This window comes from Hyaena hyaena, unplaced genomic scaffold, assembly GCF_003009895.1.
Source record: "Hyaena hyaena isolate Hyena2069 unplaced genomic scaffold, ASM300989v1 scaffold_8, whole genome shotgun sequence".
Lineage (NCBI taxonomy): Eukaryota > Metazoa > Chordata > Mammalia > Carnivora > Hyaenidae > Hyaena > Hyaena hyaena.
In genome coordinates, this window is record NW_024080640.1 from 1926363 (window position 1) to 1947837 (window position 21475).

Sequence of the window (21475 nt, forward strand, 5' to 3'; positions counted from 1 at the left end):
GACCTACTCTCCAAGAGCTCAGTCTGGTCGGGAGAAATGACTGGCAGACAATTACAGGACAGTGTCCTAGTGCGTGCTGTGACAAAGGTTTACAGAGGGTGTTGTGAGGGCAGGGGGGAGGTGTGTGTACTCACACACTGTGTAATCAGGTCTTGGTCCAAATCCAGTGTTTGTCTAACACAACCGCTGCAGACTCGCGTGGCTCCCTGTGCTTACCACACTGCACCGAGGACTCTTTTTATACAGTAAGAGCCTAAATGGCAGTAAAATGTTCTTCTAAAGAGCAAACTACACAGATTATTTTCTCTGCAAAAAAATTAACATCATAGCACCTGCTATGATGCTGAGCACACAGCAAGCATGCAAATTAATTCCTGAGGGCAGACACTTCCTTGCATTCGGCTGCAATTTGGACAATGTGTGTGAATGGCAGTTCTTTTTTTTTTTTTCTTTTTTAAATCCTGTCATTTAAAGTTTTTACTTATTTGGGGGGCACATGGGAGAGGGACAGGGAGAGAGGGAGAGAGAGAGAATCCCAAGCAAACTCTGCACTGTCAGCACAGAACCTGACTCAGGGCTCAATCTCATGAACTGTGAGATCATGACCTGAGCTGAAATCAAGAGTCGGGTGTTTAACCCACTAAGCCACCCAGGTGCCCCTGAAAGGCAGTTCTAAGAAGAGAAAACAAACAAGCTACCATGAAAACTGCTTTGTCTGTTAACAATGTGTCCAAAAGAAACTGTCAATCTGCTAGCCAAGCAGCCTGAAATAAACAGTCAAAATGACCCACAGTGAGTACCAACGTTGCGGGTGGACAGGGCCAATGCTCACCTCCTGGAGGCGCACCCCTTTCTCCCCTCGAGTGGCATTCAGCAGCAGCTTTCTGAGCTCTTTGTCGTCCACAGCCTTTGGGAGGTTGTGCAGACACAGCCTGGTCTGGGAGACAAAGATATTCTGGTCCTTGAGTTTCTGATGTTTCAGCAGCTCAAACTGAAAGAACAACAAACTGTCAACAATACCATCCACCCTTTAAAAATGCAAGTTCCTAATTCTCCAAAAGGAACAAATTGTGACACCCCCCACCCGCATCCAATAACCCACACATACAGAAGAAAAGAAGGGAAATCGCCCACCCACAGCCTTACGATCCCTAGCTTAGGGAAAGAAAGGTTCAAAGAGGCCAGATGATGGGTACGTGGTAAGATCATGGGCTCTGGATTCAGACTAAATTAGAAATCCATCCCTAACAAGAGGAGTTCCGTGCAATTTTTTTTTTTTAATTTTTTTAATGTTTTATTTATTTCTAGGAGAGAGAGAGAGACAGCGTGAGCAGGGGAGGGTCAGAGAGAGAGGGAGTCACAGACCAAAACAGGCTCCAGGCTCTGAGCTGGCAGTCAGCACAGAGCCCGACACGGGGCTCGAACCCACGAACCGAGAGATCATGACCAAAGCGAAAGTCAGACGTTTAACCGACTAAGCCACCCAGGCGCCCCCGTGAAAATTTTTAAGCCTCAATTTTTCCCCCTACAAAGTGGAACTGTAGATCAAAATAACAATCTCTCAGCATTGACGTGAGGCTAAAATGAGGTAATACACAAAAAAATCCCAAACTCAAAACCTTGCCTAAAGCAAATAATAAATAATACTGTGGTTAACATCTATGCCCAGTCCTGATCTGTCCAGCAACTCAAACGAATTTTCCAAAAGGACGTGGAATTTATTTAAAGAATCTTGATAGAATGTTGTCTCAACTCCGCCACCTTGAGGCAGAAGACTGTCCATGACTACAGAAATGGATTCTGCTTCTGGGGCACTGGGCTCAAGGATGTTGCACAAAACACCAGTCCCAGAGGCAATGTCTTCCAAGTGAGAGGATAACATTCTTTTCCTGATTTGTTTTTAAAATTAGGTTAGTAGATGGGGCATGTGCTTGGCTCAGTCAGTTAAGCGTCCGACTTCGGCTCAGGTCATGATCTCACGGTTCATGAGTTTGAGCCCCCCCATCAGGCTCTGTGCTAACAGCTCAGAGCCTGGAGCCTGCTTTAGGTTCTATCTCCCTCTCTCTCTGCCCCTCCCCAGCTCACACACTCTCTCTCTCAAATATAAATAACATTTAGAAATTTTTTTAATTAGGTTAGTAGAAAAAAAACTTTAAAATTTTTTCTTTACTCAAGTCTCATTTCTGCTGTTCCTTATTTGGTAAAGGTACTAACAAATCAAAAATAAGCAGATTCTCTGAAAATAAATATTAAAGGGTTATTTGAAGTGGCTCTCGTCCCTAAGTTCAACAGTCTCAAAAGGAACAACTGTGTCTGCTGTGAATTATAATGCATACAATCAAGGGAACATTTTGCTACAAAAATTCATTCTAAGGAAAAGTCAAAAGTGTCACTCTCATATTATGATGAGAAAAGGACATATAATGCTCCCCAAATACCATGATTTCCAAATGTTCACTACTAAAAAAGTTGTGAACATGAGTCTAGAAACTGTACACAGAAAAAACACAGTGCCTCTTGGTGTCATTATATTCTCATCTCCATACCTTCAGGCTCTAAAGTTAACTGTCTTCTTTTATTTACTTATTTTTTTAATTTATTTCTGAGAGAGAGAGAGAGACAGTGTGAGCAAGGGAGGGTCAGAGAGAGAGGGAGACACAGAATCCGAAACATGCTCCAGGCTCTGAGATAGCTGTCAGCACAGAGCCCGATGCAGGGCTCGAACCCACAAACCGTGAGATCATGACCTGAGCCGAAGTCCGACGCTTAACCGACTGAGCCATCCAGGCACCCCTTTTTTAAATGTTTATTTTTGAGAGACAGACAGACAGGGTATGAGTGGGGGAGGGGCAGAGAGAAGGAAACAGAATCTGAAGCAGGCTCCAGGCTCTGATCTATCAGCAGAGAGCCCAACGCAGGGCTTGGACTCTCAGACAGCGAGATCACAACCTGAGCTGAAATCAAGAGTTGGCCACCTAACCAACGAGCCACCCAGACGCCCCTCTAAGATGATTTTCTAATCTGAACATAACCTCCTACCAAAAAAAGGACATCTTAACTCTTCCAAGAACCCTATCTACCTCTTTCCCTACTTATTCCAGCCTATTCTGATCTTCCATTCTTAACGTCATTCTGCATTTACACTGACACCTAATTACACATAGCCCTAGCCTCCATGACGCAGAAGCATACATGGCCAGCACTTACTGCTGAGCATTAGGAAATTAGACAATAAGACCCAGTCCTTATAATGGCATATGTCCTATAATGCTATGTACAATGTTGGGTTCTTCGCTGTTTCATCTGTGTGACTTCCTCTAAGCATAAGCAGGGTCTGTGATGCTTGGCTCTCTGATAAGCACCTCCAGCATTCAACAGGTATCATTTACTGATTTATACGAAGTCATGCAGATCTTGTAGGCTGGCACCTAGTCTACTCACCCGTTCTCTCTTGGCCATATCAGCGGCGCTCACACCCTCGGCAGCCTTAGTCCCAGCACGAATCACTGCAGAAAGAGGGAAAAAGGCCAAGACATCAGCAAGGGAATTTTCACTGAGCAACAAGAGGAATGTGATTTGAGTGATGCAAGCTCTATGTACAGGCCCAGAGGACTATGCTGGCCAGGACATAGTGGCATTTGGGTAGATCCAGAAATAGGCTACAGGGCTAAGTTCTTAGCTCTGAGCTGCTTTCAAGGACTAAAACTGAACATTTTGTTAGTTTGTTCCTCTTCTCCTTCTCTCCCCTCAAAAACTTCGTGTGCATGCCCAAAGTCTGACGGAAAGGCCTAGAGGAAGGTCTGAAAGTAAGTACATTTTAGGTATCTGGGATATAAAAATACTCCCAAACCTGTCCTTGAAATTTTATTGTTCCTCATGTACTAGGTGCTGTACTTAGTACTGCCAGTAGAAAGCAGTGAGTTCAGCCAGCCGCAAACAGCCATGTGGTCATACAGAGGCCTAGGACTGAAGGCTAAGGGCCTGACATCACCAGTCCAGCCTGTGCAGTTGTGCAGCAGGTGGGCTGACAAATACTGCATGCCCTAGAGGAAGGGATTTTTTTTTTTAATCTTTTTAATGTTTTATTTATTTCTGAGAAAGACAGAGAGGCAGTGTGAGCAGGGGAGGGTCAGAGAGAGAGGGAGACACAGAATCTGAAACAGGTTCCAGGCTCTGAGCAGTCAGCACAGAGCCTGACACGGGGCTCAAACCCAAGAACCGTGAGATCATGACCTGAGCCGAAGTCGGACCCTTAGCCGACTGAGCCACCCAGGCGCCCCGGAAGGGATTTTTTTTTTTAGCTGAGGCTAATTTCTGAGTATCTTTCTAACATTAAACGGAAGGTACCAAGCACACAATTTAAATCCATAAATAATCCAAAAGAGCAATAATTTTAGCCATCATTTTCAACTCCTTCAGGAAAACTATCAGAAATCATGACAAGAGGCAAAGGTAATTTGAATTTTTCCTCCCTCTTTGCCCTGCTAATCCTCTGACCTAAAGGTCTAAAGGCTAGCAGGCAGAAAAGAGAAGGGTGGTTTTCCTAATGGAAAGCCGCATCTGCTAAAGTGGAATAATATGATGTTGCTGTTAAAGAGAACATGTGGGTTTTAAGTTGAAACATGCCCCCACATGTACTACTGCGGGTCACTGTCACTGCTCAGGGCCAGCTACTCAGAAGCCTGGTTCACAACTCCCTTCCATCACTCACAGCCTTCTCGGGCCAGGTAGAGGTTCCGGGTCCCAGTTGGCTTCTTCACCTTCTTTGTCTGGAGCTTTGCAGCCTCATCACGGGTCACTGCCAAGTCGATTCTGAGCAGTCGGCCATCCAGTTTAAGCCCACCGCCCTGTAACAGATTACAACCCTCTCTCTTAAAAGTCATAATGGGTAGAAATTAAGCACCTGACAAGGAATGCCAAGAAAAGGGAAAACAGCAAACCCCAATTATGCTACGGAACCCAGCCTCTAGGATGTTTTAGCCCAGGCGGGTGCAAATGGACCGACGTTTAGCATAGCTGTGCAAAAGGCCACATGTAGGGGTGCCTGGCTGGCACAGTTGGTAGAGCATGCAACTCTTGATTAAAGGGCTGCGAGTTCAAGCCCCATGGTGGGTGTGGAAAAAAAAAAAAATAAAAAAAAAAAAAAAAAAAAAAAAAAAAGCCAGTTAGCAGTTATTTATTTTACGGGAGTTGATTAATCCCAAAGTAGGCCCAAATCGAGGAAAATGATCTTTAAATTCGAAAGAAAGCTAACAAAATGGTGGTGTTAACTCTACTTAAGAGAATTTAAGAGATAATGGTAATACAGGATAACTTATCTCAGAACCATTTACACTTGGCTATAGAATACACAGAAAAATTCTCTATCACCCATGCATTTTCTCTCAGCTACTCCACTTCACAGATGACCTCATTCCCTTCTTGTCCCAACCTTTCATGTCATCAGCCTAGGAAAGAGGCTGACACACAGACAGTGACCAATAAACATCAGATACATTATTAACCTGTTTCCTCACTTATAAAATAGGTATAATAATTGTGCTTATGTTACATACCCACGTAGAAGTGATGTAAGGATTAAATAAGGTAATACATATGGAAGCTCAGTGTCCAACACACACTAAGTCCTCAGTGTTAGCCTATATTCTATTATTGTGTTATTGACCGTAATCATAAGGCTGTGTGTAAACAGCAGATGCTGGCCTTAGGAGCCACTCTCCCCTAAGTTATGAGGTAAAGGAAATGTCCTACTTACCTCAGTCTCTAGAGAAGCAGCTTTAAGGCATTTCTGAGCTGCTTCTTGAGTCATGAACTGGGCAAAGGCACAACCTGCCCAAGAAACAAAATTCAGTGAGATGCCAAACTCCCTGACCCACCAGGGTGCCAAAGATGACACTACACATGGCGACAGCCTGAGATAAAGCAGACAAACCCCCATCTTGTTAGGTGCTATGAGACAGGCACCATGTCAGGCACTAAAGGTTCAAAGGTAAATGAGATAGGACACGTGCTTATTATGAAATTTTACTACTACTTCATCATCTTTTCCAATGCTTCTTAGAACTTCAGTCTCACCGTTGCTCTCCTTAATAAGAAAAGTCCACAAGATATGGTAGAGAAAATTCCACTTGATACAGCATCACTTACTGCTTGCCTTTTAGAGGACTAAAAAATGAGGCAGGAACCACTTAACCTGAAATTAATTACATATCTCCCTGTCATCAAAGCTACGTGGGAGACATCAGATATGGGCAGACTGGCCTCTCGGAGTCAAAGTCCCTGGCCTCTATCACATGAATACAGCAGTGAACCAGAAAGCCAAAAGCTCAATTCCTGACTCATACTCTGAATTTGCAAAGGCACAGTAGCCTTTTGTCCCCTACAAAAACAAGTGGCAACAGACTGAGACAACACATGTGGCAGGCCAATCCAAGAAGTTACCATCTAGGTGAGGTCTTCCCTGCCTCCTCTAGGCAGAGCCAAGTGCCCCCACGCCCACCCCCAGTCCTCCAATCACATGTCTCTATTACAGCACTGGTCAGGTGGCATCTTCCCAAACAGAACGAGTGTCTCAGGAATAAGGCCCCTGTTTCCTGGCTGTTTCTATATTGCTAGCACCTACCATAGTGTCTGGCATTAAGAGACACTCAATAGGAAGAAACACACAATACAGAAAGAAAGGAAGGAAGATGGGGGAAATGTATCTAATAGGCAGAAGAGCTTATGCATCCAACTTGAAGAAAATGTGTACTTCTCTCTGAATGGGTAAGAATTTTATCTCAGGAATTTCCAGGTCAGTATTGGGTTTAGACTTAACACTTTCCTAAAGTCTACAATTTTTAGCTCTCCTAGACGGCAAAATGGCATGCTGACAGAGATAAATGGTAGGAGGAGGCCAAGGCTGTGTGAGTAGACAAAAAAAAATTTAGTATGAGCTAGAAAGAGACAGTACATTAAAAAAAATAATGAAAACTATGCTTATTAGGATCGTTAACTCTCAAATACTAATAGACCAAGAAGGAGACTGAGCAAGTTAGCTAGTGACTACATTCTGGAAATACCAACCCAATACACTACTGCATTCAAAAAGAAACAAAAGGTATCATCAAAGTAAAGCAATATCCTACAGTACTTGGAACATTCTATGCAATTCCAGTTGTCTGTTTTTGGAAAAATATATTGGAAATAGAGATGGTCCAAGAAGTAGAGCTAAATATTAGAGTTGAAAGCTCCTTAAATGATTACTCTAGTTGAACCCATTCATTTTACAGATAAGAAAATGAAGACTGCAATGGTTAAACAATTTGCCAGAAATCACCCATTGGGTCTATGGCTCAGTTACACTTAGACCCCTAATCCCCAGGAAGCAGGTCAGCTTTCTTTCCATCCTACTGCCCTATTTAGATCTTTCTGGCTAAGTAAAAACCAAAAACAATCAGGTCTCATCATTTTGGAAAGTAAGGTTTAGAACAGAGGTTCTTAACCCTTGAGTAGATTCCAGAGAGCCCACAAGCCCTCAGAAGTGGCATTTTTCTAGAGAGAGGGTTCATAGCTTTTGCTAGATCTCAAAAGAATCAAGAATCAGAATGAATTAAGAACTCACTGCTTTAGGAGAATGACTGCAGCGGATGAAATCAAAAGTTTTGAATAGGCTGAAAAGATGCTGCTCACCTAACAACAATATACTAGAATGAACTGCAGCCAATCCTTAAAGCTCAAAAGAAATAGCTTTAGAAAAAAAAAAAATCTAAGGCAGCAGTCCTGCTATATACAGTTCTCCTTCTGACGACTGCTGCTGCAACAAAATTTGTTAGCCTCCATCTCTAACAAAAGCAACTGAAAAAGATCCCTGTAATTTCAAGCAATGTGGAATGATTAATACCCATGAGATGCCATCACATTTGAAATTCAAAGGAGAACAACAAATGGAATTCATTACCCTAAAGTAAATAAGCAAGGGCTTAAAAAGCTTAGACAAAATTGTGGCTGGCAGCACCATTAAAGATGCTGAGTTTGATATCTTAGAAAACAACCTCAGAATGTCCTTGGTGCTTCTATGGGCCACAGAAACCCTGGCTGGGTGCACTGCAGACCCCTCAGATTGGCACACATCGCGATCTCACATAACCCAGTCAGTGCCCTTGGCAGCGGTCTCGACCTTTCCAGAGCCGGCCAAGCTGACAGCAAATACCTTTGGAATGCTCCGTGTCTGGATGTAAGACAATACGGACATACTTGAGATCTCCAAACTGCTGGAGGAGCTCCCCCAGTTCTTCTTCCTCTGAGTCAAAAGACAGGTTTCTATGGAAGACAGGTCACGAGAAAAGTCAATTACAAAGGTAAGATCCTGTCAGACACCAACTGAAGTGGTGGTCTTGCTCACGGTCACCCTCTCTTGTTCGGGGGCAGCACTGATACACAGGGGAGGCCCCCACCCCCGGCCCAGCCTCTGCTGTGGACTCTGCCCCTCAGCCATTATTGACTGGCCTTTCCACCACCATCAGGGTCACAGGAATTTAATACCTGAACAGGCATATACGACCAGAAACTGAAGATGTAGATTTGTTTCATGCTTTTTTACTTAAATTGACCAAAATTAGTTTCTCTTACCACAACCCAAAGACTCACAGCAGGCTAATGAGAAATGTCAAGTGTGTATGTGTGTGTATCTGTCTCTCTTGATTACTCATTTTCCCCCATGTAGCTGTGAAAACTAGGTTTCAGTTAAAACCGCATAAATAAAGTCAGAAAATCCTTCAAAATAATAACTCAAAAACAAAACATGGTAAAGTTTACTAGCTAAGCGCAAAACAAAAGAAGAGTAAGCATTTCTCTCGATGTAATTAAAAAATGTTGGAAGACTTTGTTCTACTATATTTCAATACATTCTAAAGATCCTTCATTTTCCCAGCTATGCACATCCTTCCAGGGTAAAAACAAACAGTCCCAAATAAATATCTATAATTTTACTCCTTTTAGACTCAGTTAACAACCCCATAAGCAATTCCATCTCATGAAGTAACCAAGACAAAAAATAATGTTCTACAGTAAGACATATCCTAGCCATGTTATTTGCCTTATGTATAGTTTTCTCTCTCCCATCCCTTTACTTTCCTCGGTTTTTTTATTAATTAAAAGATGTAGGAATGTTAAGAGATGGTACCCTTGGGATTCAGGTCACAGGCTCCTAAGTGTGACATTTCTTCCTTCCTATTAGGCAGACTCTTCTACAAACACCAAATTATTTATATGGTCAACTCCAAACAACACAGCAAAAACAACTCCAGAGAAACACGCTGTTAAGGAAGAAAATGGGCTACAGCACAGCTTGTATAGGTTAAACTGTCTTTACAAATAGCTCTGATGTGGACATGTATGTATGTGTTCTCTAATAATTAAGGTTAATATTATTTGTGTGTTTTTGCTCACTTATTTCCTAAATTTCCCACAATAAGCATAAATTACTTGTGTATAAAAACAATTTTAAAAGACTACAGGAAGGAGTGCCTGGGTGGCTCAACTGGCTATGCATCTGACTTCGGCTCAGGTCATGATCTCACGAGCCCTGCATCAGGCTCTGTGCTGACGGTGCAGAGCCTGCTTGGGTCTGTCTGTCTGTCTGTCTCTCTCTCTCTCTGCCCTTCCCCTGCACACCACACACTCTATCTCAAAGTAAATAAAACTTAAAAAAAAAAAAAGGCTGTACAGGCAGAAAATACACATCTTTAAAATAAGACCCAAATATCCCAGCACATTGGCATTTAAGAAAGGACAGGAAGGCCTGCCTGAGGTGTACTGAAGATGCCCTGACTCTATGAAAAGGCCAAATCTATCACAGTCAGTGGGACTAAAACGGCAATGGCCACATTAAATAAAATCTATTTCCACCTGACTCCCTCCTTAAGTTTCCCTGGAAACAGATGGGATACCTTACTTCATTCTGGATAAAGGTAAGTTTGGCAAGAGAGAAATTACTGGGGACAAGTGATATCACCCCTCCCCAGTACTTCCCCTAAAACAAAGGACAGAAGCAAGATGTTTCTAACAGTTGAAGAACTGATTTATTCCAAATGATGCTATCCAAATTACAAAGAATGAAATGTAAATGAGGATAAAATATGAAGATCCTTGCTATTTATCTATCTTCTGTATATAGTTCTGATTCTCCTAAATTCTCACTGTTTACTATATTCTTAGGGCCAGATACATTAATGGTCTTAGCGACATCTAATTTCCTGGCTTACCTAGAAGAACTAGTACCGAAAAAAAAAAAAAAAATGAGAGAGAGAGTGGGGCAGCTGGCTGGCTCAGCTGGTAGACCATGCGACTCTTGATCTCAGGGTTGTGAGTTCAAGGCCCACGGTGGGTATAGAAATTACTCAAAAATAAAATCTTTTTTTAAAAAAGGGAGAGAGATAGAAAGAAGAAAGGAAGAAAGGAGAAAAGAAAACCCTGTGCAGACAACAGAAGCCGCAGTTCTCAAGGTACCGAGGCATACCTGATAAACACAGTCTTTCCTTCATTCACATCAGAGGGCAACTTCCTCTTCTTTTTCTTTGAGACTTTTACATCTAAAGTAAAAAGAAAAGCAACAAATGAAAAAGACTTAGTACAACACACATGACAAGGGGCTACTTCATAGATATATAAAAATCTTACATAAACGAATAAGAAAAAATGTAGTTAAAAGTGAACAAAGAATACACAACTAAATACTTGAAAAGATCCTCAAACTTACTCATATAAGAAAAACATAGCACAAGACATAAGATGCTATTTTTCATTCCAACAGATTAGCAAAAACCAAAAAAACCTAATGAAATCCAATGTGGTAAGGGTGTGGGGAAAAAGACATTCATATATACTATCGTGATGGTATAAACATTTAGAATATTTGAAGAGAAAAAAATACACATTTACACACACACAAGGATACACTATATTGGACATGTGTCCACGCATCTGTTTTTGCTTACAAAGGTATTAAATAGATACACACGAAACATTTAGTATTGGTTTTCTCTAGAGAGGGGCCCTAAGTGGTGGGGTACATGGGGTACAAGGGAGACTCACCGTTTTTAAAAACGGACATATATGCTTAAATATAAATAGAAAATTTCTGAAACAATATAAAAGAAACAACCGTGGTTACTTTGAGGGACTCTTGGGGGATTGGTGAGAAACGTTTTTTTAATTTGAGAGAGAGTATGCATGAGCAGGGGAGGGGCAGAGGAGGAGGGGGGAGGTAGGGGTAAGAGGGGTAAGAGGGGTAAGAGGTGTGAGAGGGGTGAGAGGGGTGAGAGGTGTAAGAGGTGAGAGAGAGAGAGACGGAGGCTCAGCACAGAGCCCAATGCGGGGCTCAATCCCACAACCCTGGGATCGTGACCTGAGCTGAAGTCAAGAGTCGGATGCTCAGCCAAGCCACCCAGGCGCCCCGATATACTCTATACTACACGCTTTTGCACTTTTTAAATTTTCTGCATTATGTACTGGCCCAATAATTTTTTCAAGGTAAAGAATGGTAAGAGACAGGTAAACCTGGCTGTTCACAGACAGTCCCCTCAGTACACAAGCTTCTTTGATTCTAAGGTTCTACCGTTCTTTCCTAATGGAAACAGCTTATTTCTTCAGATTTTTTAATGTGGCCAAACCAGTATGCCAGACTTAACCTAAAGAATCAGTTACTGGCCATCCCTTATTCTGTAATGACCTGTCTTCTTCAATAAACAAGTTGAGTTTACACCCAACAGTCTTTACAAAGGTAGCAACAGAGTTTGATTACAGTTTACAAAATCCCCCCAAGAGGTCCTTTACCCCCATCTTAACTCATAAAAGTTGTTTAAAACCCACCTCGGTGTTAGGACACAATATCCTGTGTATTCATTCATGTTGGGCACGCAAAAGAGAGATAGTACCTCAGCGTTAAGCCAGGTTTTAAGTTCCCTGAGAATCTTAACTCTCAAACACCATGCCAAACTTATTTAAAAAACAAAGAGGGAGGGAGGCAAACCATGAGAGACTCTTGAATGCTAAGAACAAACTGAGGGCTGTTGTGGGTGGGGGAGAGGGGAAGGGGGGTGATGAGCATGGAGGAGGGCACTTGTTTGGATGAACACTGGGTGTTATATGGAAACCAACTTGACAATAAACTATGAAAGAAAAAAATAAATAAAACAAAAATAAAAAAAACAAAAATCTTTAGAAGGAATATAAGGTATCCTTTTTAGCACATCTGACAGAACATAAGTTAAGATCCTATTTAAAAAGAGACCTGCACTGAACTGATGCACATTTCTCAGTAACTGATTTTATTTTATTTTAAAAAAAAATTTTAATGCTTATTTAAAAAAAATTTTTTTTAATGTTTTATTTATTTCTAGGGGGGAGAGAGAGAGAGAGAGAGAGAGAGACAGCATGAGCAGGGGATGGTCAGAGAGAGAGGGAGTCACAGACTCTGAAACAGGCTCCAGGCTCTGAGCTGGCAGTCAGCACAGAGCCCGACGCGGGGCTCGAACCCACGAACCGCGAGATCATGACATAAGCGAAAGTCGGACGCTTAACCGACTAAGCCACCCAGGTGCCCCAGTTAATGCTTATTTTTGAAAGAGAGCGAGACAAAGCACAAGTGAGGGAAGGGCAGAGAGAGAGGGAGACAGAATCCAAAGCAACCTCCAGGCTCTGAGCTGTCAGCACAGAGCCTGATGTGGGGCTTGAACTCAAGGACCACAAGATCGTGACCTGAGCCCAAATGATCAGACACTTAACCAAAGGCGCCACCCAGGCACCCCCAGGAACAGATTTTAAGTGTAAAGGTGTCTACACAGATCCCAGGCAAACCTTCGTCATCCTGCTGCTCGCTGCTGGCATCACTCGGAGGCAGCTCCTCTCCACTGTCCATGCTAGCACTTTCCCCCAGGTCGCTGTCCCCGTCGGAATGGTCCTCCTCACTGCTCTCCACAGCTGGCGCCCTCCTGGCGGCTCTGCAACGGCACAGTTCACAGCTGACAAGGTTAGGTTCTAACCCCAGCCAACTTCATCACACACGTGGCCGCTGCGGTGACGGGGGCAGGGAAGACACTGCTCCTCCCAGCGACCATCCTTCATCTTCCTCCATTGTCTCAAACAAGCTGAGCTGCTTACTTCTTTTGAATTTGTGTAGGCTTGGTCTCCCTTGATTCTTCATTCTCTTCCCCCTCCTCCTCCTCATCTTCTTCCTCTTCTGTATCATCCTCTTCCTCTTCCATATCCTCTTCTTCCCTGCCATTCTCTTTACCTAATTCCTGCGGTTTAGGTTCAAGCCTCTTCTCCTCACCTACACATGGAGGTAAAGCCAGTCAGGAATTCATTTAGTATCCAAAACAAGGTTATTTGAACAAGAGTAACTAACACCTCAAGTTCCTTGGGACTAGGACTTCAATTGCATTTTCCCCCAATATTTTTCTTACTGTATATAAGAGAAAGCATGAAGGAAAAAAGCCAAAACAACAAAACCCCCTCACCACGGAGATCACCTGGAAGCCTGTCCCTCATCAGAAGCCTGAGGGAAAATCAGGCTCGGAACGAAAAGAGGAGCCACTGAGCCTCCGCAAACAGCCGGCCACCGTGCACTGCTGCCGGCAGAGGGCTCACCGTGGAGCCCGGGCAACAACCTTACCCTCGGTGAGTTCTGTTTTCGGAGTTCCTGGTGGCTTAAAAGCCAACTGTTTTCTAATTAAAACTTGGGTTTTCAGCTTCCCTATTCATAATATTCCTTCACTCTCTATTATGAAGAGTTGGAGAAAGAGAGCCAGCAGAGGAGAAAATGAACTCGGGCCCCACTGCTCACTCACGTCCACACCCAGGAGTGGGCTTACATTCAAACGATCCTATGTTTTGAGACTAGATTACCAGATGAATCAACAAACAGCTATGGGCTCATGTCTGAGCCTGTAGAATTCAGAGTTTTTCTTAATCCTCAGTCCATTCCTTCCGTTCATCTTGTGCTTTTGGTATCTTTGACCCAAAATTCTTACTGACTAGCAGGTTCCCTTATAATTTTACCATAGAGAGAGTTGTTTCCACACTGACCTCAGGACATACAATCCCTCCTGCCCAACACCACCCCGTCTTACCTGGTCCAGAGGCAGACTGTGTATTCTTATATTTATCCTTTGCCACAGCCCAATCCACAGCCACCGTCCGCCCTGTCAGACAGAAAAGTAGCACCAGAAAGGTCTTCCTCTCTTTAACCTCTTATAACTGATTTCCGACTCATCAAAGACAGTGATGGAACCGAAACAGACAAAGACACTGCTGATAGCCTATTCGTCCTGAAACAAAGCTCAGAGTAGCCTATCCTTTTTAAAAGTTAAGCTTTTTATTTATTTTTTATTTCTTTATTTTTGAGAAAAAGAAACAGGTGTGAGCAGGGGAGGGTCGGAGAGAGAGGGAGACACAGAATCTGAAGCAGGCTCCAGGCTCTGAGCTGTCAGCACAGAGCCCAAGGTGGGACATGAACTCACGAATCATGAGATCATGACCTGAGCCGAAGTCAGACACTTAGCCAACTAATCCACCCAGGCGCCCCTAAACTTTAAGCTCTTTATCACGAAGCAGTTATTTCACCTTTCTACACAACCTCGGCACCTGGGATGAGAGGGAGGAAAGAAAGAAAGAATGGGAAGAGTGCTGCCAGTTAGACAAGTTTCCAGTTAGACTAAGCAAGAGGTAAAACAAATATCTGGAATAATCTGCAATCTACACAGAAGTTACAAAGTCTCTAAACCAAGCCCTTCTTTAGTGCCTGGTAAATGAACACCCTGAGTGCCCTCACAGTCAGTTTGACAGCCCCCAGGTGCTGAATAGTGATCAAGACCTAGAGGGAGAAACCTGCAAATCCCACATCCCCTAGACAGCAAGCTGCATCTATCAGTGATTATTTCAAGGACATTTTTCCATTAAGGATTTAAATGCACACTCATAACCAAATAAAGAAAAGTGAATAATGTCATGGGTCCTTTCAAGCTGAACCCTAAGATCAAGCACTAGGAATATTTAGCATCTATATTAGCAGTAAGACTCTCAACAATTCAAACACCTTTTGAAAATGTACAAAGCGGGTTACTGTGCTAATTCGCCCAAACACCAGAAATATCTGGGTGAACAGTGTGGATATAGAAAACTTACCTTTTATCTCTTTCATGTTCATGCTTTTGAGAGCTTTTCCTGCTTCTAGGAGGTTTTTGAACTGGACAAAAGCAAAACCGCGCATCTTTCCATCTATGTGCAAATGTACAAAGAAGTTAGAGGCAGCAAGTGAGGAGCCAACAAACACCAAGAAGGGCATCACAGCAACCTGGGCTGGCAAGATGGCCCAAGTCCTGCCAACCAGTCAGCCCCAAAGCAATAGTTTATGTCCTGCTGAGGGACTCAAGCTTGGGGAGAGCAATGCAATTTCCTAGACTCTAACTTGTCTTCTAAAACTAGTTCTAATCTACCTAAAAATGCCATCTAGGAAATAAGCAGTACTTTGGAGTTTTTGCTGTGTCAAGCATGTGCCTGATACTTTATATACATATATCCCATCATCTGGGGCTCACGAGTGTGACCTATGACATGAACCTTGTATTCCTATTTCAAATAATGGTTAGTTCAAGTGTGAAAAGGAAAAAGACCATTATGTTAAATAATCTTAATCTAATTCACAACAGATGAAGGTCTGCTAATACCTGGCTTCCTGGGGATGTTCACTTCTAGGACAGCTCCATACTGAGCAAATACCGTCTTCAAGTCATCTTCTGAACACTGACACCAAAATGAAGGAAAAGAAGTATTATCACAGAAAACAGACATGAAACATCAACATTAAATTAGTTCATCACAAAGAGGCTAAATATTTTTACTCTTTTACTTTTGAGACTAGGACAGCAAACATTTCTGAATGGAAGACATCTTGCTTTGTACCTAAAAGACAAAGAGGACTTCAAAGAGCTCTTCCTCCCCCATCCCTGCCTCAGTAGTAGTGTCCCAAAAGGAAGGCAGCTTCACACTTACTATCCTTAATTAGTTCTTGCTTATACAGGCCCACTTTCGGTATCCAACAAAGCTAAGATTCATTCCCAGAAGGAATAATGTCCAATTAGACCATCCTTGTGAGGAGTTCAAACAATGAGCACCAACAGCCTTCAGAAAAGGCAGTGTTAGTTTTCTCTGTCACTCACCTTAAAGCTCAGGTTCCGAATAATTAATCTGGCTTTCTTATCAGCCACTTTGGGTTTTTTTGGCTTCAGCTCCTTCTTTGGGGACTCTGAATTTTCTAAAAAAAAAAGTAAGAGGCAAAAGAATAAGTCTGTGATCCCAAACCACCAACCTCTAGGCCCAGAACATCACAGGAAAGAAGCTACTAGCAAAAGATGGCATTTCCCACGGGATTAAGTATGGCAACACCCAGGACCACCAGATTTCTGAAGTTAGAATTGAATAAAAGACAAAAATGAGTAATAAAATACATTAGATGATTTTGGACATGAGAAGGAAATTCAGCTCAGGAAACTAACAGCAGAACTCTCCTATGACCCAGCAATAGCACTACTAGGAATTTACCCAAGGGATACAGAAATGCTGATGCAGAGGAGCACATGTACCCCAATGTTCATGGCAGCACTCTCCACAATAGCTAAAACATGGAAAGAGCCTAAGTGTCCATCAACGGACGAATGGATCAAGAAGATGTGGTTTAGCTATACCATGGAATACTACATGGCAATGAGAAACAATGAAATCTGGCCATGTGTAGCAACATGGATGGACCTTGAGGGTGTTATGCTGATCGAAATCAGGCAAAAAAGGATAAATATTATATGTTTGCACATATAGGAGGATTAGGAGGAACTTAACGGAGGACCATGGGGGAGAAGAAGGGGAGAAATGGTGGGGGAAAGGGAGAGAGGCAAACCATGAGAGACTCTTGAATGCTGAGAACAAACTGAGGACTCATGGGTGTGGGGAGGGGGGGAGGGAGGAGATGGGCATGGAGGAGAGCACTAGTGGGGATGAGCACTGGGTGTTTTATGGAAACCAACTTGACAATAAACTATCTGTAAAAAAAAAAAAGGAAATTCAGGAAGCTATCTCCCCAACCACTGACCTCTTCCTCACCCTAAGGGAAAATTCCCTCAAGTTACTAAAAACTCACCATTTTCCCCCTTTTCCTTGGACTTCTTCCTCAGTTTCTTCTTGGCAACAGTCACATTGATCTTACAGCCTTCAAAGGTGGTGATCTCCTTGAGGGCCTTCTGAACATCTTCCAGCATAGAAAAAGTGACATAGCCAAAGCCTCGACATGCCTTACTTCCTGGACAGTAAGGGTAGGGGGAGAACCATAAGCCCAGAGACCATTAAACCATCAAATTGTCAATGCCCTAAACTAGCAGATATACTATCAGACCATCCCATTTATTAGTTTGCCAAAAGTCTCAGGAGGGACAAAAATGAGGTTGGCATCCATGGCCCTTTCCCCACTTGTTCAGAAATTGTCAGGCTTCCTCTTCTTATTTGGTGCCTTCACTATTAGCTCCTCTTCTTCCTCCTTTCTTGATCATCTTGAGAATATGGAAGATCCATGCTATCTATCACATCCCCAGTAAATAACTCAACTTCAAATAGAATGGGACATCACCAGAGAAGGTGGGAAAGGTAAGTATAGTAGCTTTGAAAACAAGAGAATGCAGATCAGAAATTAATGCCTGGGGCCCTGATGAAAGAACCTCAATAAATAAGCGTGGCTTCGGGAGCCTGCAGATACTATTACCATTATTACCAAGCCTTAGCAATCAATCTCAAATTTAACCTTTTCAAACTAGCTGTAAATCTCTTATCTCACTTTTATCTTCAGAACCACATTAAGATAGGTAAACTGAATACTACCATCCCTTCTTTCTAAATAACTAACTTAAGATGGAGGAAAGTAAGTGAACTGGTTAACGCATCAGAGTGTTAGTAGCTGAATTAATTCCTCATGACGAGCCCCATGTTCTTTCCATGGAACTCCACCAATATAAAGGCCACAGAGAAGAATATTAGGACCAACCAGATGAATAGTTGCAAATAGAAACTGTAACCCACCTTTGCCCTTTTTGGTATGTATCTGGACATTTTTGTGTACTAAAATGTTAAGTCATTTACTGCATCAAAAAGGAAAAAGACAGACCAAGTAGTCTGCCTAAGACCCGAAGAAGAAACACATGCTCTGCTTCTTTTTGAATTTCACTGGAAGCTACTTCAAGGTAAAAGCCCTCAAACACAGGATCTGATCCACATAAACTGGTTAAAGCTGACACTTTGCAATAGGAAAGTATACTGTGATCTGGAGATTGGTGTCTTTTCTCTCGGAACTCCTCAAAAAAGCCTGCCCACTCACAGTGCGAAAATTAGAACAAGAAAAATCAGGGCCCCTTCCTGATCAGTACAACCAAAAACAAAGCAGCTGAAACATAAAGCAGTTCGGTACCAAAATTAATGTGTGCTCACAACAAATGCAATTCACTGTTTACGTCTACACACAGCACTATATTTTACTTGAATTCTCACAAACATCCTGTAAAATTATTCCCATCTTAAAGAGGTGAACTGACATGCCCAAGTCACCGCTGCTAAGACCTCATCCTAACCCACCCCCCAACCCCCCTTGTTCCCACCCCACTAAGTGCAACACTCTTTCCAACACATCTTGGCTCTCTGGACAGAAAAATACAGTGTTTTAAACAGGGAACAAAGCTTTGTATTTTTTAAGATTTAGACCACATACACAGAATACAAGATAAGGTGATACCCTGGCTATATTCTGAGGACTTGAAAGAGAATTCCCATTCAATGGCCTGTTCTTTCCTGGGACAGAACCACCAGGCACTGGGCAGTAGTGTTTCTCAAACTGTTTTGACAACACACAGTAATCAATATCACTTATAGTAGAACCCAGTACACATATGCCCTCTTTAAATAAAACCAAAGGGATGCCTGGCTGGCTCAGTCAGTGGAGCGTGCAACTCTTGATAATGTGGTTGTTAAGTTCAAGCCCCACACTGGGTGTAGAGATCACTTAAAATCTTAAAAAAAAAAAAAAAGAAAAGGAAGCTTTATGAGTGTACTTTACCATGTATAGATACATTCTATTTTAAAAAATTATTGACCCACTCAAGACCCACTAATGGGTAATGATCTGCAGTTGAAGAAACACTGCTGTTGAGCCCTGTGGTCTCTCACTCACCCATATCCATGCTTAAAATGACAAAGAACCAGGCTGGTGTCATGGCTTGTATAGCAATCGGAGCCACGTCGACAATCCTAACTCTAACCTCTGTTACTAACAGAAATTAATGATGGAGGGTTATTAGCACACAGCCTGCAGACTCACATACACAGATACCATGGGCGGAAACAGGGGTCCTCAAAATGCCAGTTTCCACCAGTTGTTCTGCTGCAAGGCAAAAGAAGCAGCCACTTACAGAGACAGACTGATGACTTAGAAGGGAGCGAAATATAACATCAGGTGCCTATCTCAAGTGTCTCTGAAGTTTAGGTTCAGAGGAAGGATCGCTTCTTACAATTCTTACTACATGACAACTCTTCCTTCTAGTGATGCAACGAGCATCACACAGAATATGAGCCATAGAGCAGTAGTCCACAAATAAGCAAGTAACTCCAGTGGCTTAAGCCAAAATTCTTGGGAGTTACACTTAACTCCTTGACTCCTCTTCTCATACCCCGCATCTCATTCATCAGCAAATCCTCTCGGTTCTACCTTTGAAAATATCCATATTCCAATCACTTTTTACCCTCCGCTGCTACCATCCTGGTCCAACCTTCCCCATTTCTCACCTGGATTATTCCAAGAGCCTACTATTTGGTCTCCCTGCTTCTGTCCTATTCTCCAATGGCGGCCTCAGAGTATCTTTTAAAATGTAAGCCAGATCATACTTACTGCTCCCTATTCAAAACTAGTAGTTTCTTATCTCAGAGTAAAAGCCAAAGTCCTTGCAATAGGTCCTACATGATCTGGTACCCTAGAATCTCATCTCTTACCTTCAATCACTTATTCTGTCATCCTGCTCTCCTTGTTATTCCTTCAATATACCAGGAGTAGACCTCTTCATTATCCTTGAGCTTACCATTTCCGCTGCCTAGACTCTTCCTCCTCCCTCCAGACACATGTTCACTCCCTTATCTCAGGAAGGCCTTCCCTGGCTACCCTATCTATAGATAACTGCCATTCCTCACCCCATTGCAACCCACCTCCCACACACTCACCTACACAGAGACTCCTTATCCTTCTTTATTTTTCTCCTTAGTATTTACCACCATTATCACTATGTGTATGTGTGTGTGTATATATATATAAATGTTTATTTTTGAGAGAGAGAGAGAGAGAGAGAGAGAGAGCGAGCACACACAAGCAGAGCCAGAGAGAAGGAAACACAGACTCTGAAGCAGACTTCAGGCTCCGAGCTGTCAGCATACAGCAGACAGGGGCTCCAACCCAGGAACCTTGAGACCATGACCTGAGGCGAAGTCAGATGCTTAACTACCTGAGCTATCCAGCCGAACCTGTCACTACATATTTTGCCTATTTGTTTATTGGCTGTCTTCCTCATCTTGAAAACTTAAGAGCAAGTTTTTTTGGCTTGGTTTGGTGCACTGCTGTATCCTCAGGCCCTACAACAGTGCCTAATACATAACAGACATCCAAAAAATATTTACTGAATAAATGAGTAAATGAATAACATACTAGTTAGGAGCTCCGGGTCTCGTGAACAAATTCTGGATCCATTACTTCCAAGCTGTATGAACCTAAATTAAAGCTACCAAATTTCCCTAAGCCCCAAGACTCCTGTCTGTAAAATGAGGTTAAGCTTCTCCACCCAACAAGACTGTTGAGAAAATTAAATGAGATTAACACGTGTGGAATTCAGCACCGTTTCAGGTGACTCTCAACAAGTTTCACTCATTAAAAGTTAACTCTTTCACTGTTACCAAAGGAGATCTTATATGTGAACGCGAATAACGCAAAGCGCTTTGTAAATCTTAAGGCCATGCCTTGACTCTCAGAATCGGACCTCTGGACCCATCCAGAGCCGAGTCAGTTTAAAAAGAAACTCAATTCCCCGACCCTTCTCACACGGGCGGGTAAAGAAGTCTACGGTCCCTGTAGTTTGGGAGGCCCGGCCCGGATCCCGCTCCCAGGAACCCCAGCCCTAGCCTCGACAGCCCCGCCCCCTACCTTTCTCAGTCACCACGAAGCACTGCTTCACCGGCCCCACCTGACTGAACAGCTCCTCCAGCTGCTCACTGCGGGCCGAGGGCGGAAGGCGGCCTACAAACAGGGTCAGCCCCGCCATGAGGCTGGGGAGCAGAGGCGCGGGAGACCACAAGCAAACGCGACCCGTGCACGCGAGTAAAAGTGCTGCCTTTAGCAGGCCAACCACGCCAAGCTGGCCCGTGA

The 21475-nt window shown here is 43.0% G+C and overlaps 1 protein-coding gene across 1 annotated transcript in view; it reads right to left on the reverse strand.

The window, feature by feature from the left end:
* Positions 1 to 21475, reverse strand: part of RBM28 (RNA binding motif protein 28) — a 31427-nt gene extending 9952 nt beyond the window's left edge. Inside the window, exons 1-14 of the mRNA XM_039243686.1 lie at positions 21254 to 21475; positions 17174 to 17332; positions 16200 to 16294; positions 15708 to 15783; positions 15166 to 15258; positions 14112 to 14183; positions 13141 to 13312; positions 12838 to 12980; positions 10499 to 10571; positions 8192 to 8301; positions 5756 to 5829; positions 4712 to 4847; positions 3442 to 3506; positions 833 to 991 (exon numbers count right to left, since the gene is read on the reverse strand). Coding sequence (XP_039099617.1) covers positions 833 to 991; positions 3442 to 3506; positions 4712 to 4847; positions 5756 to 5829; positions 8192 to 8301; positions 10499 to 10571; positions 12838 to 12980; positions 13141 to 13312; positions 14112 to 14183; positions 15166 to 15258; positions 15708 to 15783; positions 16200 to 16294; positions 17174 to 17332; positions 21254 to 21371 — 1545 coding nt within the window. The 5' untranslated portion in view covers positions 21372 to 21475. The remainder of the gene's footprint in view (positions 1 to 832; positions 992 to 3441; positions 3507 to 4711; positions 4848 to 5755; positions 5830 to 8191; positions 8302 to 10498; positions 10572 to 12837; positions 12981 to 13140; positions 13313 to 14111; positions 14184 to 15165; positions 15259 to 15707; positions 15784 to 16199; positions 16295 to 17173; positions 17333 to 21253) is intronic.